Source organism: Mauremys reevesii, linkage group 16 (genome assembly GCF_016161935.1).
Source record: "Mauremys reevesii isolate NIE-2019 linkage group 16, ASM1616193v1, whole genome shotgun sequence".
Lineage (NCBI taxonomy): Eukaryota > Metazoa > Chordata > Testudines > Geoemydidae > Mauremys > Mauremys reevesii.
Genome location: NC_052638.1, coordinates 15,800,110 through 15,817,033, shown reverse-complemented (window position 1 = coordinate 15,817,033; position 16,924 = coordinate 15,800,110). Strand labels below are relative to the sequence as shown.

General features: G+C 37.5%; 1 protein-coding gene across 19 annotated transcripts in view; it reads left to right on the top strand.

The window, feature by feature from the left end:
• CHD9 (chromodomain helicase DNA binding protein 9) overlaps positions 1-16,924 on the top strand; it is a 192,107-nt gene that overhangs the window by 131,169 nt on the left and 44,014 nt on the right. For all 19 annotated transcript variants that reach the window (XM_039502899.1, XM_039502904.1, XM_039502907.1 and 16 more), the window contains 7 exons: positions 836-1,003; positions 2,055-2,234; positions 5,787-5,897; positions 7,051-7,247; positions 8,406-8,605; positions 9,112-9,271; positions 16,369-16,458. In XM_039502899.1, coding sequence (XP_039358833.1) covers positions 836-1,003; positions 2,055-2,234; positions 5,787-5,897; positions 7,051-7,247; positions 8,406-8,605; positions 9,112-9,271; positions 16,369-16,458 — 1,106 coding nt within the window. The remainder of the gene's footprint in view (positions 1-835; positions 1,004-2,054; positions 2,235-5,786; positions 5,898-7,050; positions 7,248-8,405; positions 8,606-9,111; positions 9,272-16,368; positions 16,459-16,924) is intronic.

Genomic DNA, 16,924 nt, shown 5'->3' with positions numbered 1-16,924 from the left:
AAAAGTTAATAATGTATATGAAGTGCAGAAATAGATACAATCATGGAATTTTAATTAGAGGTATTGCATGTAAGAATGGGAACAAAGTGTCTCCTTAGTACATGATGCTCTTTAGATTACAGCTGGGATTTGGCATACAGTTGTGGACACTCTACTGCGTATCATATAGAATAACTGAAGATTGCATCAAGAGGATTATTTAGTATATAAAATGGAATTGTAGGGGGTAAACAGAAGAGAGATTTGAAATACGTACAAGTTCAGAAAACTGAGGTTATCCATTAAGGACATAGGGGAAGAAAGAGAGGACTCTGTTAATACAAGTAGATAAAAGAATAATGCAAAGATGGAGAGATTGCTCATCACTTATTAAAACTAGAAATAATTGATTAAAATTGATAGTAGAAACCTTCAGCTTAGAGTAGCACAAAAATGTTTCAATTATAAGATCACCTAGAAAATGGACTGAATTTAAGAAAGAGGAAGTGGAATCAAAATCTCAGAAATCCTCAAGTGACTTTTTGTTTAGCATCTGTGGAGAGATCAGTACTGTGAAAAAAATATACATAGGATTCATTTATGAGATAAATAACATAACATATGCAACTTAGACCACTTCACCTGCATTCTGCCTACTAATCTATCTTTCCAATACTACTTCTAACTTTCCAGACCTCTTCTATATTTGTACAACTTCCATTTAAAAACATTGATTGTTTTCAAGTTGACTGTGTCCCTTTAAGATTACTTTATAGCAGAGCAGGTTTCTTAGAAGAAGGAATATATCTTGCTCTTAGGCAGAAATCTAATTTTATTTTTGTTCCCTCTTTCAAAGGCCCAAGCCCGTTGTCACAGGATTGGTCAGAACAAAGCAGTAAAGGTCTACAGATTGATAACTCGGAACTCATATGAGAGAGAGATGTTTGACAGAGCAAGTCTGAAATTGGGTCTGGATAAAGCGGTTTTACAGAGCATGAGTGGAAGAGAAAATAGTGTTGGTGGTGTATGTAGACTTTTTGCTTTTGGTCAGAATAACTACCATTTTTAAAGCTACTTTTGTAATTGCAAGGGAACAGCTTAATTAACTTTAACTTTTTTCTTAGACTTTTTTTTTTAAATTGTGTGCATAGCTATGTCATGTTTCCTGATGAAGGCAAAGATGAACATTTGGAAATGTCTTCTAAAGCTTATCCATAAATTTGCTTTGAACTCTTAAACAGACTACTTCCTCCATCTTTCCTTGTTAAACCACAGGGTAGATTATTGCCTTGGTGATGTATCTGAAAGAGTGACATATTTTGCTTACCATATTTTTTTTTAAATGGTGTAGGCTTTATTTATTTATGTTATTTGTAGAGATTATACCAAACCACGAACCTAGAATCATTAAAATATTATGCTTCAGATTTCACAACATTCGTTACAGATTCTGCAGAACAGTGAGACAGGATTCCTATCTCATTTCCTATGCAGCTTTCCATTTTAATGGAAGAAGGCAGGACTACATTAGCTCCACAATCAAATTTTGATAAATCATTGTTTGGTATTTTTTACTCCACCTACATTATATTGCATGGGATTTTTTTTTAAATAAAACTTTCCTCCACTTTATTTTTATATCCTTCTATATGAGTATAAGCTGTAGCCTTAATACAGGAAGAGTTAATTGAGTTATACTGGTGATGATATACATCTTTAGATATTGATTAAACTAGTGCACAAAGCTATTTTTCCCGAAGTCCCCCATTAGTCATTACATTGAATAAGGCCCTGATTCATCAAGGTACTCACTAGGTGCCCAAATGTAGAAGCAAGGGTACACGAAATATGTTATAATGATATTTATATATATTTAATATAATTGTATTTATAATTTTAATTGTTTTTAATTATAAAAAGGTAGATACTAAATCTACAAATCTGGAAAGCTAACTTAATTATAAAAATATTGGTTATGGAAGTAGGTAGAAAAAATATTGCACATATGCTAATGAGAATTTTTCATCAATTTTTACAACAAATTAAAACAAAAACACCTTCAATAATTTGTACAGATCCAACAGCTTTCCAAAAAAGAAATAGAAGACCTGCTTCGAAGAGGTGCCTATGGTGCTATTATGGATGAAGAGGATGAGGGCTCTAAATTCTGTGAAGAAGACATAGACCAAATCTTGCAGCGCCGTACGAAAACTATCACAATTGAATCAGAAGGAAGGGGTTCAACGTTTGCCAAGGTACAGTAGCAGCAACTTGTTTTCCATTTGATCATGCTACTCTGCCCTTTATTTAAGAAAGTTCTTATTGTTGCTTAGATTCAGAATGTAAGATTTGTAGAACTTTGTGTCAGTGAAGAATTTCATGGGACTCTTTGTTTTTAAAATATGAAGCCCACGTTGCATCTGTTCTTTTGCATGCACACACTTGTCTACTTTACCTTTTGTGCATGTACCCAAGAGAGATTTTGCATGCTGATCTTGTTATAGAGCAGGGGTCGGCAACCTTTCAGAAGTGGTGTGTCGAGTCTTCATTTATTAACTCTAATTTAAGGTTTTGAATGCCAGTATTACATTTTAATGTTTTTAGAAGGTGTCTTTCTATAAGTCTATAATATATAACTAAACTATTGTATGTAAAGTAAAGAAGGTTTTTAAAATGTTTAAGACGCTTCATTTAAAATTAAATTAAAATGCAGAGCCTCCCCGACCGGTGGCCAGGACCCGGGCAGTGTGAGTGCCACTGAAAATCAGCTTGCGTGCTGCCTTCGGCACGCGTGCCATAGGTTGCCTCCTGCTGCTATAGAGAAACCTATATGGACATGTGCACATAGAAAAATCTCTGATTGGCATGGTATACATTGAGTAAATTGCATGCTCAAAAGTATGAGACCATGTGCTGGCAAAACAATAACTGTACTCCTGGTGTTGCTTTTTTTTTTTTTTTTTGGTAATGAGTACTGATATATTTTTGATATAGAGGATGTACAGTTACTGAGAATACTATAACTTTGCTTTGCTTTATTCATACACTCAGTACATAAACTAAGACAGTCATTGCAGGTGTGAAGCACATATGAGCAAATAAACATTGAATGGGATTAAAGGATAACTGTCAGGTTTATACTGGAAATACAGGAGCAAATCTTTATCCATATTGTTTTCTTGTTAGGTGTTTGAAAAGCAAAGCAAGGATGGTTGTATAGGAGAGGAAATGAAGAGCTATAAAACGTCAGAAAAGAAAATGAGGGTGTGGGACAAGGATAGAATTGGGGGAAATATTTCCATACTAATTTCTTACTGGTGCTAGAGACGGCTTTTACATCTAAGACAGAAAATAGAATATACTCTATGCTGGTTATTGGCAAGGGCCATGCTTGCGCTATTTTATGGCTATTTCTAATTGTATTAATTTAAACCTCTTTGTTTAAAATGATTCCCTTGAAAATAATTTTAAAGCATTTTTTTATTGCAGGAATGAATACAAACAATGTGAATTATGGGGAGTTATAAACTTTCTCAAACTGATTAGGCTACTGACATCTAACACTCACTATAGCAGACAGAAGTGGCAGAAATAAAACGAACGAAAAAGGGTGAGGGGGACAGAAGAACTTAGCTTTCTGTATCTCTCAGACTATGCATGTAGTTACATTGATTGAGGATCCATTTAATCTTATTGATTGTGGAATTAGGTTTCTCTTGTGAAAACTAGTCTTAGGAAAGAAGAATCAGGAAGCTTAATGCTATCATATCTTCTTTATGAGAACAACCAAAAAGTATTTTTATACTTAATTCACCTTTTCTTCCCATGCCAGTGTTATTTGCATGTCTGTCTTTGGCATTAAACTGCCCCCAGACCTCTAATATAAATGACATGGGGCTGGAAATCAGAACATTCCCTTAAAGTATTCCACTTAAATGAAACCTGAATGACCATGTCTACACTTACCGGGGATAGACACTGCTGCTATCAATACTGCTGCGATCGATTTAGTGGGGCTAGTGAAGACCACCTAAATCGACCGCAGAGTTCTCTCTGGTCGACTCCGGTACTCCTCCCAAACGAGAAGATTAAGGTAAATCAACAGGAGAGCATCTCCCATTGATGCAATGTGGTGTAGATACCGCATTAAGTTGACCTAAGTTACATTGACTCCAGCTACATTATTCATGAATGTAGCTGGAGTGATGTAACTTAGGTTGACTTACCCCGGTAGTGTAGACAAGACCTATGTAAGATGAAATCCGTTTGGTGATGTGGCCTTTTCAGAGAGTTCTTCTCTCCGTTATACTAAATTAGTCATAGGAATTAAAAGCAGCAAAGACTTCCTATGGTCATCTAGTCCTTCCTCCCTACCAGTGCTGAGTAGTTCCTTATGTTAAAATGTTTACTGCTCTGCCTTTCCTGCTTTAAACGTTATGAGGGAAATACACTTATGAAAATTCCACTCCAGGTCTCTTCTGAAGATTCAGGTGATATATTGAGGGATGATTGTGGAGTCATAGCCATGTAGTCTTTTTACAAAATTGACAAGTTACAAACATTACTGACTCATTCACTTTACATACAAATATAAAGGTTTAGGTCCTGATCCTGCAGTGAGCTCAATTCAGGTGAAACCCTGTGCCGAAATGGAGCTAAATGTAAAATCAGGGCCTTAGTTGGATTTTGTCTATGTGTTCAGAATTCTTTGTATCCTGCCTGTAATTTTCCCTTTGCTATAATATGCATAGCAGTGAGACCTTGCTGTTTGTCTTGTGTATCCTAAGTTGCACGATATGTAGAATAAATAAGATCTTTAGACACTCCATCCAACTTTTTTTTTTTTATAACACTAGTCTGCCTCTCATCTGAAACATTTCAAATGACTGCACCTTTAAGTTTTCCAGGCTTTCTAAAGAAAGGTAGCAGTGTTTTATGGCTTAGGGGGTGGTGGTTGGGGAGAGTAGGTCAGAAACTGCTGCAAAAGGGAAGGCTTTAATGGTGCATTATGTGAAGGCACATTACAGTTATTATGTGTTAAAGTAGCCTATTCTCTGTGTTGTTGCCTCAAGATCTCTTTGGCAGTCACATGGAGATCTATATAATTTTTACCAAACATAAATCTTAATTAGACGCATGATTGTAGGACAGGTCTGGATTCAAATTGTCTTTGTGAGATTTCTTTTCAAAATGAAAGGTCCAGCTCTTGTTTTCTTTCCTCTGATCTTATGGCATGTTTTTGGTCAAGGATATACTGCAGTTGGTTATTTTAAATAGTTTCCTCTTTGTAATGTCTTTTAGAGGATGCTGTCCATCTCTTTTCTGTGCATGGGAATATTTTTGCTGCTGCTGTTCTGCCAGTATTATGTATTTAGTTAAATGTTCTATCCCTTTAAGGAACTGGGAGTATCTTCTAAATAGAGAAACCCTTCTAACTCGACAAGCTCAGTCGGCATGTACATGTTTTAGCAACATGTTAGAGCACAAATCAATAATAATCCTGAAATATTGTTCTCAGCAGTTTATATCTTGTCCACCAGCCAGCCCCTGGCAGTCAGGATGTACTCGCTTAGTGCTTTTAGTCAGTACCAAATTGATCGAAGCTACAATGTTTTTTTAGCAGCTCCTCTCTTAGTTAGCTGCTGCCTTAATTTTCTATAAATTTATATGACTTTGAAGCATTTTTGATGCACACATCGAACATGAGGGGCTTAATATTTAAAAAGAATAATTTGGTGTATGTTTAACATAATCATCCTGTATTACAGTGTTATGCCATTAATGAAATATGATGATGTTTACTGCAGGCTAGTTTTGTTGCATCCGGAAATAGGACTGATATTTCATTAGATGATCCCAACTTCTGGCAGAAATGGGCCAAAAAAGCAGAAATAGATATAGATACCATCAGTGGTAGAGTAAGTATTTTTTGTGTGTGAATATTTTCATTTGTGTACGTGCTTTTTAATGGTCCTTTTTGTCTTTCTCACAATCATGTTGCTCATGTGGATTGAATATTCAGCAGATTGAACTATCAAGTTACCACTTTGGGAATTAATATTAAAACCTTTTGGCCTTTAAGGAGAGCAGTGTTGGATTTATGAAACTTTTTCTACCAACACCTAAACTAATCATCACACTTGTTATTTTAAATTGACTTCTTTGGTTAATCGGCAGCTTCAGGGCTTTTCTAATGTAAATCTGGTTCCCAAATGACCCAAGAGACCATTTTAGCACCTTAGAATGACTGGAACACAAGAGCCAGTCTGACTGCTTTGTTTCCATTGGCCACAACCCCTACCATGAGCATTTCGGAGTCCAAGAGAGAGCCACAATGTCGGTGGTTCTTCTAGTGGAATTGACATTAGCAAGCACTCAAAGAAGAAAAAATGTACAGTTACCTACCTACCTTTCGTAACTGTTCTTCAAGATGTGTTGCTCATGTCTATTTCCCACCCTCCTACCCCTCTGTCGGAGTTGCCGGCAAGAAGGAACTGAGAGGGCGCAGGGCCGGCGGCACCTGATACACCGCCGCATGGGAGTGCCACTCCAGGGGGCACCACAGCCAACCCAACGGATACTGCTAAGGCAGAAATCTCCGACAACTGTGCACGTGGGAACGTGCACACCTAAAATGGAATAGACGTGAGCAACACATCTTGAAGTACAACAGTTACAAAAGGTAGGTAACCATTTTTTTTCTGCACAGTCCTAACGCTACCCCTGTGCTGAAGGAATCCCTAGGTAGTCAGTTTTAAAATGGCTTTATATCTCCTTTGCATTGCCCAGAGCATAGGGAAGAAACTGGTTCCCAATACCTAGTACAAATAAAATACCATATTACATCTAGTTTGTAAGTAATGTATTGGTCTCATTGAAGGAGTAAATAATGAAGAATGTCTGTTTTTGTTGCATAAGAATATTATAATTGGTTTACAGCTAGTAATTTCTTTGATTTTTGTGTAAACGTTAATGGAATTTAAATAGAAATTGCCCTCTCAAAATTATGTCCGGTACTTTTAGAAAATGTTACCAACCATGTCTTAGATAATATTTGTAAAAATTTTACAGAACAGCCTGGTTATTGATACTCCAAGAATTAGGAAGCAAACAAGACCCTTTAGTGCCACAAAAGATGAGCTGGCTGAGTTATCAGAAGCAGAGAGTGAAGGGGATGATAAACCAAAACTCCGCAGGCCCTGTGACCGCTCCAGTGGATATGGAAGAACAGAGTGCTTTCGAGTGGAGAAAAACTTATTAGTCTATGGGTAAAATATGCTCTATTTTGTTAAAGTGAAACTCACAACATAGTGTTAATTTCTAAATATACTAAATCCTACTTATGGAATATACTTTTAGTTTTATAAACAAGAATGAATTACAGATCTTAAGATAAAATTCTTATGTGATTTTTTAAATGTTGCCAAGTGTTGAGACTTATAAATTAGTAAAGTATGAGATACATTGGCAGCATAACTCCTTTACTTTTTCTTCAATATTTAAAGTCATTTTTCTAATATACTCTTAATGTACTATTTTTAATTTTCATTCTCCCTGACTGTTAAGAGGAGTGCTTTCAGGAGCTCAGATGAACTGCAGCTCACAAATAATGCTGTCAAAATATAGCAGTTCTTAAATCAGAGTCATATGCATCAGACATGTTGGGGGAATCTGTTTGGGATGGGAGTTTTGTTCTGTACCCTGTGTAAGTATTTCCCCTTCTGAAAAGTTTAATAGAGGAGTGAATTTTTTTCCTCTTTAATCAAAATGTGAGAAATTTGTTAATCCACAGATTATACATAAATTATAAGTGTTCAGTGGAAAGAACTATGCATAGTTAGAAATTGCATAATATAATTCACATGCAGTTTGTGTTCATTTTAAAATCAGTCTGGAAAAGTAGGACACAATTTTCAATAAGAGATACCATAAGTTAGGCTTATAAATCCATAATTAGGTGCGTAAGCATCCTGATTTTCAAAAATACTAAGCACCCTGCAGTTCCAGTTGGCTTGAATAGGAACTTGCAGATGCTCAGCAGTTTTGAAAATCAAGCCTACTATTGATGAGCCTAATATTTGGGAACAAAAATCCTGGCCATATTTTACATAAAAAGAGAGTGAGTGTATGTGCATTTAGCAGTATTGTAATAACCATTTTTGAAAAATCTAAACCAGTTATCCATATTTGAGATATACAGTCTACAGAATTTCATTTGAAACAGTTATTTTGATATTTACATCATGTATCTGAAACCTGAGTAATTAACAGTCCTTTGCACTCTGGTAGCTTAAGCTATCGAAGATACCAAAAAAAGTGAAAACCACAAAATCTTAAGAAGTTGTTCCTTTTGCAATAATACTCACGTACAGATTGCCTGAGTATTGTATTTTAAAAACTCTGCTGGGTGTGTTACTTTGGATCAGGTGGGGTCGTTGGAGAGAGATTTTATCACACGGTCGCTTCAAGAGGCAACTAAATGAACAGGATGTAGAGATAATTTGCCGAGCACTCCTAGCATATTGCCTTGTTCACTACAGAGGAGATGAAAAGATAAAAAGTTTTATATGGGATCTCATCACCCCAACAGAGGATGGGCAAACACGAGAGCTACAGAATCACCTAGGTAAGGAACTAAGTGTTTCTGTAATTAGACAACTTGTTGTATGTAAGTTTGTGACATTTTCTAAGTATGTTTAAAGAAGAATGTAATGTAATAACTAAAGTAAATGGATTTTGCTGAGGGTATCTCAAAAGGTTCGTTGGAAAAGAAAATTCTCCTCCTTTTTCCCATTCTTTGCTATTGGTGGCTTTCCACAATGGGTTGGTATACTGTATGTAAACTTAACTTTCCCACTGGTTCCTGCTCATTGAAACCTAGTACACTGTGTGCTACCAGTGACAACATGCAGTCTCTCCTTTATCTTTCTGTCCTAATGGTGAAATACACCTCTTAGAGATTCCCTTTCTGGCAGAGCAAGGCGCTATAATGAGCCTGGTATCCCATATGGCATTTGAGGTCACCACACCAGGGTTTACCTCTCTTTTAGAATATATTAATTTAAAAAACACTGCAAAGCATCTGCCAGTTGTACATTACTGTCCATTGCTTTGTATTTTCATTTTGTGTAGGTTTGTCGGCGCCTGTACCCAGGGGTAGAAAAGGAAAGAAAGTGAAGACTCAGGCTAGCACATTTGATATACATAAAGCAGAATGGCTTCGAAAATATAATCCGGAACATCTACTGCAAGATGAAGGATATAAAAAACACATAAAGCATCACTGCAATAAGTACGTACTAATATAAATATGTGAATACATTTTTTCAGTTCGTATAAAGGATTTTTTTTCCGTTTAGTTCTTCATTGTTATACTCTTGAAAGATTAAAAAGTATATCTTGAAGAACAAAAAGGCGGGGGGGCGGCATTCATTTTTTCCCCACCAATGATTTTACGAAGCAGAAAGTAACATACCTCTTATTGTAGTAGTAGTAGCCTCTATGGCATCTTATCGTACATTTCCAAAGCATCTTACAAATATTAACTACTACTGTTTGTTTGTTTCTTGTTTGCCAACTTATCATTCTGCGAACAGAGATCTGGGAAGTCTGGTTCTTCTGTAGAACCACAGAATTCACAATTATGGGTGTTGTACAGAATGAGATACTAGCACCTGCTTGTGGAGCAGGCTCGTGAAGGGTGGGCCACACATCTCTGGGTGATGGTGTCGCATCTGCTGGTCTTTGTGGGCCCTTTCTTATTAAAAATGCACCTACAGTGCCAGACATCTGTAACAAGCATGCTGGGTTTGGATGGCATGGAGCTGTCCATAAATGGAAGGAAGGAGTAGAAGCAGCCCTCTGTCCATCCTCTTTCTGCAAAATCTCAGCTTCTGAAATCTTACCATCGGTTTCCTGTTTTTCTTTCAGTATGGGGGTTTCTGTTGTTGGGTTAAGCTATATGTTGAGGTTACAGGCATTAGAAGACACAGATACATTTCAGTTTCAAAACAGTGGCAAGGCATGGGACCATCTGGACTTTAGAGGTTGTTATGGGTTTGATTTAACTCAGTAAATAGCTAGGCTCAATCAATTTTATTAATCAAAGATTATTAGTCAAAGATTAAAACAGTGTAATATAGAAAGACCAATACATTACCACCAGTCTGGGAGGCAGCAATGCAGTTTGTAAGCTCTCTCAAAATCTGAGCTTCACTCTGGCTCTATTTATACTAGGGTTGAGGGTTTCGTCATTTCTTTGCCTTACTTCTCATCTATTATCTTTGACATGTTTTGAAAGTCTTGCACAGACCCTGCATTAAACAGTGCAAAGTTTGTAACCTTGTTTATTACCTTGTTTTGATCATAATATTCCAGAAATCGGCAAAACTTTAGAGACAGCCTTCACCAGTTATAGCTTGGAACAGAGGGCATGTTAGCTAATCATCTACAAAATTGTTCATCTATTTCTTGTTCTCTGGAATGACTCTATAGCTAACACAGAGATTACACATCTCCTCTTGTTTAAACAGTTTAACATAAGTAAAAAGCATTTGGGGGAAAGTGGAACATAAATAAAATTCATAGCTATACAAAAACACTATAAACCTTACAGACCTTTTCTTACGTGGCTCCATATGTATGCTCCTGTCTGCAGTAGCCAAGCATAGCAGAATGCCTAAAGACTTTTGGGTTGAGTGTATTTCTCAAGCCTTTATTCTACTGTTGTATACAGAGTAACACTGCTGTGCAAAGCTGCAAAAGTTACAGCATGTAACTTTAGATTAATGTTAGTGTTCTAGATTTCAGCATGAATATAAAGCATTGTAAAATATAAGGAATTATACTTATTTATTACGGCTGTTGATTAATCCCAGTTAACTCATGCGATTAACTCAAAAAAAATTCTTACGATTTTAAAACATTAGTAGCAGTTTTAATCGCACTGTTAAATAATAGAATACCAATTGAAATTTATTAAATATTTTGGATGTTTATCTACATTTTCAAATATATGGATTCTTCTTTGAGTGCTTGCTCATGTCGATTCCATTCTAGGTGTGTGCGCACGCCCACGTGTGTGGCCATCAGAGATCTTTGCCTTAGTGGTACCCGGAGGGCCGGCTGTAGCACCCGCTAGTGTACCGCACCCATGCCGTGGTATATTAGGTGCTGCTGGCCCACGGCCTCTTAGTTCCCTCTTACTGCCCATGGTGGTCAGTCGGAGCGCCTCTCTTGCTTGTCTGAGCTAACGGTTTTCTTCCATTGGACTTCAGGCCTTTGTTTAATTGTAGTTAGTGTTAAGTAGTGTAGTTAGCTGTTAGCTAAGGTCCCGGCTGGGATAATAGGGCTCAAAACCAAAACAATGTAAAACTTTAGAGCCTAAAGTCCACTCAGTCTTATTTCTTGGGCAAGAGAAACAAGTTTGTTTACATTTATGGGAGATAATGTATTTGCAATGTCACCTGAAAGTGAGAACAGACATTTTTGTAGCCAGCACTGTGAGGTATCTATGTGCCAGATACGCTAAACATTTGTATGCCCCTTTGTGCTTTGGCCACCATTCCAGAGGACATGCTTCCATGCTGATGATGCTCATTAAAAAAAATAATTTGTTAATTAAATTTGTGACTGAACTCATTAGGGAAGAATTGTATGTCTCCTGCTCTTTGTTTTCCCGCATTCTGCCAAATATTTCATGTTGTAGCCATTTCGGATGATGACCCAGCATGTTGTTCGTTTTAAGAACACTTTCACTGCAGTTTTGACAAAATGCAAAGAAGGTACCAAAGTGAGATTTCTAAAGATAGCTACAGCACTTGACCCAAGATTTAAGAATCTGAAGTGCCTTCCAAAATCTCATCAGGACAGGGTGTGGAGCATGCTTTCAGAAGTCTTAAAAGAGGAGCACTCTGATGCGGAAACTACAGAACCTGAATCACCAAAAAAGAAAATCAGCCTCCTTCTTCGAGTGATTGCTCATGTCCATTCAACCTAGGTGTGTGTGCTCACCACATGCAGCAGTGCCGGAAGTTTTTCCATCAGCAGTATCCACACACACCTAAGTTGAATGGACATGAGTAACGCATTTCGAAGAACACGAGTTATGGAAAAGGTAACTGTCTTTTCTGCTGGTGACATGACTCAGATGATGAAATGATCATGCGTTGGTCTGCATTGCTTTGGATCGTTATCGGGCAGAACCCATCATCAGTATGGATGCATGTCCCTGGAATGGTGGTTGAAGCATTAAGGGACATATGAATCTTTAGCACATCTGGCATGTAAATATCTTGCGACACCAGCTACAACAGTGCCATGCCCACACTTGTTCTCACTTTCAGGTGACATTGTAAACAGGAAGCGGGCAGCAGTATCTTCTGCAAATGTAAACAAACTTGTTTGTCTGAGTGATTGGCTGAACAAGAAGTAGTGGACTTGAAGGCTCTAAAGTTTTACATTGTTTTATTTTTGAATGAAGTTATTTTTTGTACATAACTCTACATTTGTAAGTTCAACATTCATGATAAAGAAATTGCACTATAGTACTTGTATTAAGTGAATTGAAAAATACTATTTCTTTTATTTTTACAGTGCAAGTATTTATAATAAAAATAAATACAAAATGAGCACTGTATATTTTGTATGCTATGTTATAATTGAAATCAATATTTTTGAGAATGTAGAAAACATCCAAAAATATTTACATAAATGGTATTCTATTATTGTTTAACAGTGCGATTAATAGCGATTATTTTTTTAATCGCGATTAATCACAATTAATTTTTTTAATCACTTAACAGCTCTGTCATCTGTTTGTGAGAGCTGTTTTCCCAATATATTCTCTTTTACAAGAGTCAGCTTCACAAACACTGATAAAAGTCCACTCCTTATTTGATATTTGTCCCTACGGCATTTAGCAAGGTATGTGACTAAAACATTGCAAGCTGGGCTTTTCCTATTTCACATATGGCTTGGCTGCAATTACCATGGGGCCTTGGCTTAGTTCAGTCAAGGGTGAAATCCTGGCCAGATGAAGTTAATGGGAAAAATCACACTGATGTCAGGATTTTCACTGTGGAGATACACCGGACCCTCGCTAGAACGCGGGATTTGGGATTCATGTGCGGTACCGCATTAACACGGGGACCACATTAAAATGAATTGCAATTAAAGTCATTAAATTTGGGATCCATGGCTGCGACTGCATTATATGTGAATTCACACTATATAGACGCGCGTTCTAGCAAGGGTCCGATGGACTGTGTAGATTTGCTTGGCAGTTACATTTGGACTTGGAAACAAATGAGTGAGCTTCTGGTGAGATATGTGGATGAGGTAATATCTTTTATTGGACCAATTTCTGTTGGTGAGAGAGAGAGAAGCTTTTGAGCCACACAGAGCTCTTCTTCAGGTTTGGTGGCATATAGTCAGTTTAGAAATAATATAGTGGGTTTTGTGACACACTTTAAATTGTTTGTTTCACAGTATTGCAACTTCTGTGGTCTAAAATATTTGTTTCTCAGTAAGCAAATTTTAAGAGAAATTTGGTTGAAAAACCACAGGTATTAGAGTAATCTTAATTGTACTGTACAGTATATAAATATTACATTAACATTAAACTATTTTAAGCTAGCATTTTAGGTTGCAAAATGAAGCATTTGAAAGTTATGAAATGCCTGGTTATGAAATGCCTTAATTCAGCCTCCTTGTGAGTCCATTATGTATGCTGTGGATGAACAGCATTTCCTGTGGGGGGGAAAATAGTAACTAATGACTTCCATAATGCATACATGCAGAGGAGGTTGAATTAAGGCTACATGAGCCTCCAGAAGTATAGAGACACAACATGGGTGAATTAATATGAAGCCCGTTTGTTTCAGTTTTAAAAGATTTTTATTGAAAAATTCCCAGTTTTACAAAAAGTATTACTTGATTTTTCTGATTTTGTATCATTGAAATATATAAAAAATAACTTTTTATTAGGAAAATACAATACATTTCATGAAATATATGTATTACAAAAATACACTAGTCTGTGTGTATATGCAAAGCTGCCTGTTGAAGTAAGGCTATGTATTAGTCTAGAACAGGGGTAGGCAACTTATGGCACGTATGCCGAAGGTGGCACACGAGCTCATTTTCAGTGGCACTCACACTGCCTGGGTCCTGGCCACTGGTCTGGGGGGCTCTGCATTTTAATTTAATTGTAAATGAAGCTTCTTAAACATTTTAAAAACCTTATTTACTTTACATACAACAGTAGTTTAGTTATATATTATAGACATAGAAAGAGACCTTCTAAAAACGTTAAAATGTATTACTGGCACACAAAACCTTAAATTAGAGTGAATAAATGAAGACTCAGCACAGCACTTCTGCAAGGTTGCCGACCCCTGGTCTAGAAGATACACACAATAAACAAACAGGCGTGCATCTGAACATACTGATGAAACCCATTCCCATCACTTACACATTTCAAGCTGTTAGCAAATAATGGTTTAAAGATTTGACACATTAAAATGGGGGGGGGGGGGACAACCAAAAATCTGTATCTGAATGAGTTTCAGAACACAAGGTAAGTTTTTTTTTAAAAAAAAAACAAAAACAGGAGAAAAAGATGAAGTTGAGTGTATGCGCTGCAAATTGTGTGGCCCAATTATTAAATGTAAATATTTATAGGCTAGTAGTTCTAAGTCTACAACAGTAAACTGTTTGTTCAAATGAATGGTTTTATTTGAGGATTAGAGATATATTGTTTTCTTAAACTTAAAGGGGCATTGTGTTCTGAGTCCTGTTTTAATTCTGCAGCACACCACATTAATGCATTGAATTCTGTTAATCAATCTACTGAATACTTTTTGCCCATCTTTCCATCCACCAAAATAAACCCCGATATTTACCCAGAAAAAAATAATTTTTTGCACTGATTTTCTCTTGTTTTTGTTGTTGTGGTAATAAACACTGATAAATTCCTGGGGAAAAATTAAATAAAATAAAAACAAAGAGCGCTAAGTAATAGTTTTTATTAGACGAGCGCCTGTTGGTGAGAGAGACAAGCTTTTGAGTTTACACAGAGTTCTTCTTCAGGTCTGGGAAACGTGCTCAGAGTGACAGAGCTAAATATAAGGTAGAACAGATTGTTTAGTATTAATATTTAACACACATTTCAAGGGACCATTCAAGGTGAAGTGCCCTGTTAACATCTCTCCAGTCATAGAGGGGGGAAAAAAAGCTGAGTGGGAGGTTTGGGGGTTAAATGACTTATACAGGGGCGGCGGGTGAACTGCCGGCTGTGGGGAGGCCCCTAGCTAGCCCCGCCCCCTCCCCCCATCCGAAGACTTGCCCCCTTCCTCAAGCCGCCCCTAACGCGGCCCCCCCAACTTCGCATGCAAAGCGGGTGCACCCTCTCCCCCCTCCCCCCGAGCGCAGGGCAGTCACCCTCCCCCAAGCACAGGGCAGGCAGCCCCAGTGCCTCCTGCCCCAAGTGCTGGGTGGTGTGGCCCCAGTGCCGGGCAGCCCCAGCCCTCCCCCCCCTCCCTCAAGTCCCAGCTGCCCTAGCCAAAGCACGCTGCCCTGAAAGAGGAGCAGCGTGCCTGGGCTGGGGCCAAGGGAGAAGGACAAGCCAGGAGGGGGTGGGGCCACACCGGGCTGTTTGGGGAGGCACAGCCTTCCCCAGCCTATGTGACATGCAGCCTATGGGCTTATAGATGGTAGTAATAAGCAATAAATTCAATGTCTCTGGTCAGTCCATTGTTAGTATGTAGCAAAGTTATGAATTTAAGCTACCAAGTTCATCTTTTGAGGGTGTTCCTCCCTCTCCCTCTTCAGTTTGAGGGGTTCCTGTTGCATGTAGTTCCCTCAAAGGGGCAGATGGGCCATTTGCTGAATGCTGGAGGGTTCTTGCAGGAGGCTTGTCCAGCCTGGCTCTTGTTCTCCCTGCTGCTCTGGCAGCTTCCGGTAGAGTGTATGACCGTGGTGCTGCTGCTGCTTTGCTATTGGCCTGTCTTTCTAGAATGTTATGTGGGTGGGCTGCCAACATTTTTCCTGAGGAATGCAAGTGAGGGAAGGGAAATGGCAATTTTTAACAGTTTATAACTCAGCCAAACCTGAACAGAATTTCAGGGGACAAGAAGGCTAGAGACATGCCTTGACTTTCAAAGGCTTGTTGCAAAGAATGGAGGTCTTCTTAGAGGTTCTCAGGTAAAGGTTGTACGAATCTTAAATGTTAGGCAGCCTAAATATAGGATCACTACCAGTTCCCCCTGTATTTCAGGAAAAAGCAACATTGCAAAAAAACCAATAACTAGTTAATTTCACAAAAAAACCTCCCAAACACAAATCTTGATAGAGTTCTAATGTCTGTTTCTTATATGTGTTTGTTTTTAGGGTCTTGCTTCGAGTACGAATGCTGTATTACTTAAAACAAGAAGTCATTGGTAATGAATGCCAAAAAGTGTTTGATGGAGTTGATGCCAGGTGAACTATACTGAAGTTTTTTTGCTTGTTTTTAAATGTAAACTATTAAGTAAGAATACCTCACAAGGAAAAACAACAAATAACATTTACAATTTTTCCCATGAAACAACTGTTTCTGTTGTATTTACTTTTTTATCATTAACAATTCTAAGTTTTAGGAAATATAAATATATTTAGGACAAATACAAATTCACTTGATTTATACTCTGTCAGCAGGATTCCCATGCTTCTTAGTGATAGAATTCAGATAATGGGTCTCTTTTTACTCTCATTGAAGGTAATGACAAAAATTTCATTGGTTTCAGTGCTATCAAAAGCAATTTATATGCTTTAATTTAGCTGCAAATTACCAAAGCTCTCAGTCCTCAGTGGAAAAATTGTCATTTTCATTGATGTTGCACTGTTTACGATTTATGCATCTGTCAGTGCTTTTTTTTTTTTTTTTTTTAATTTCTTGGAATGCCAG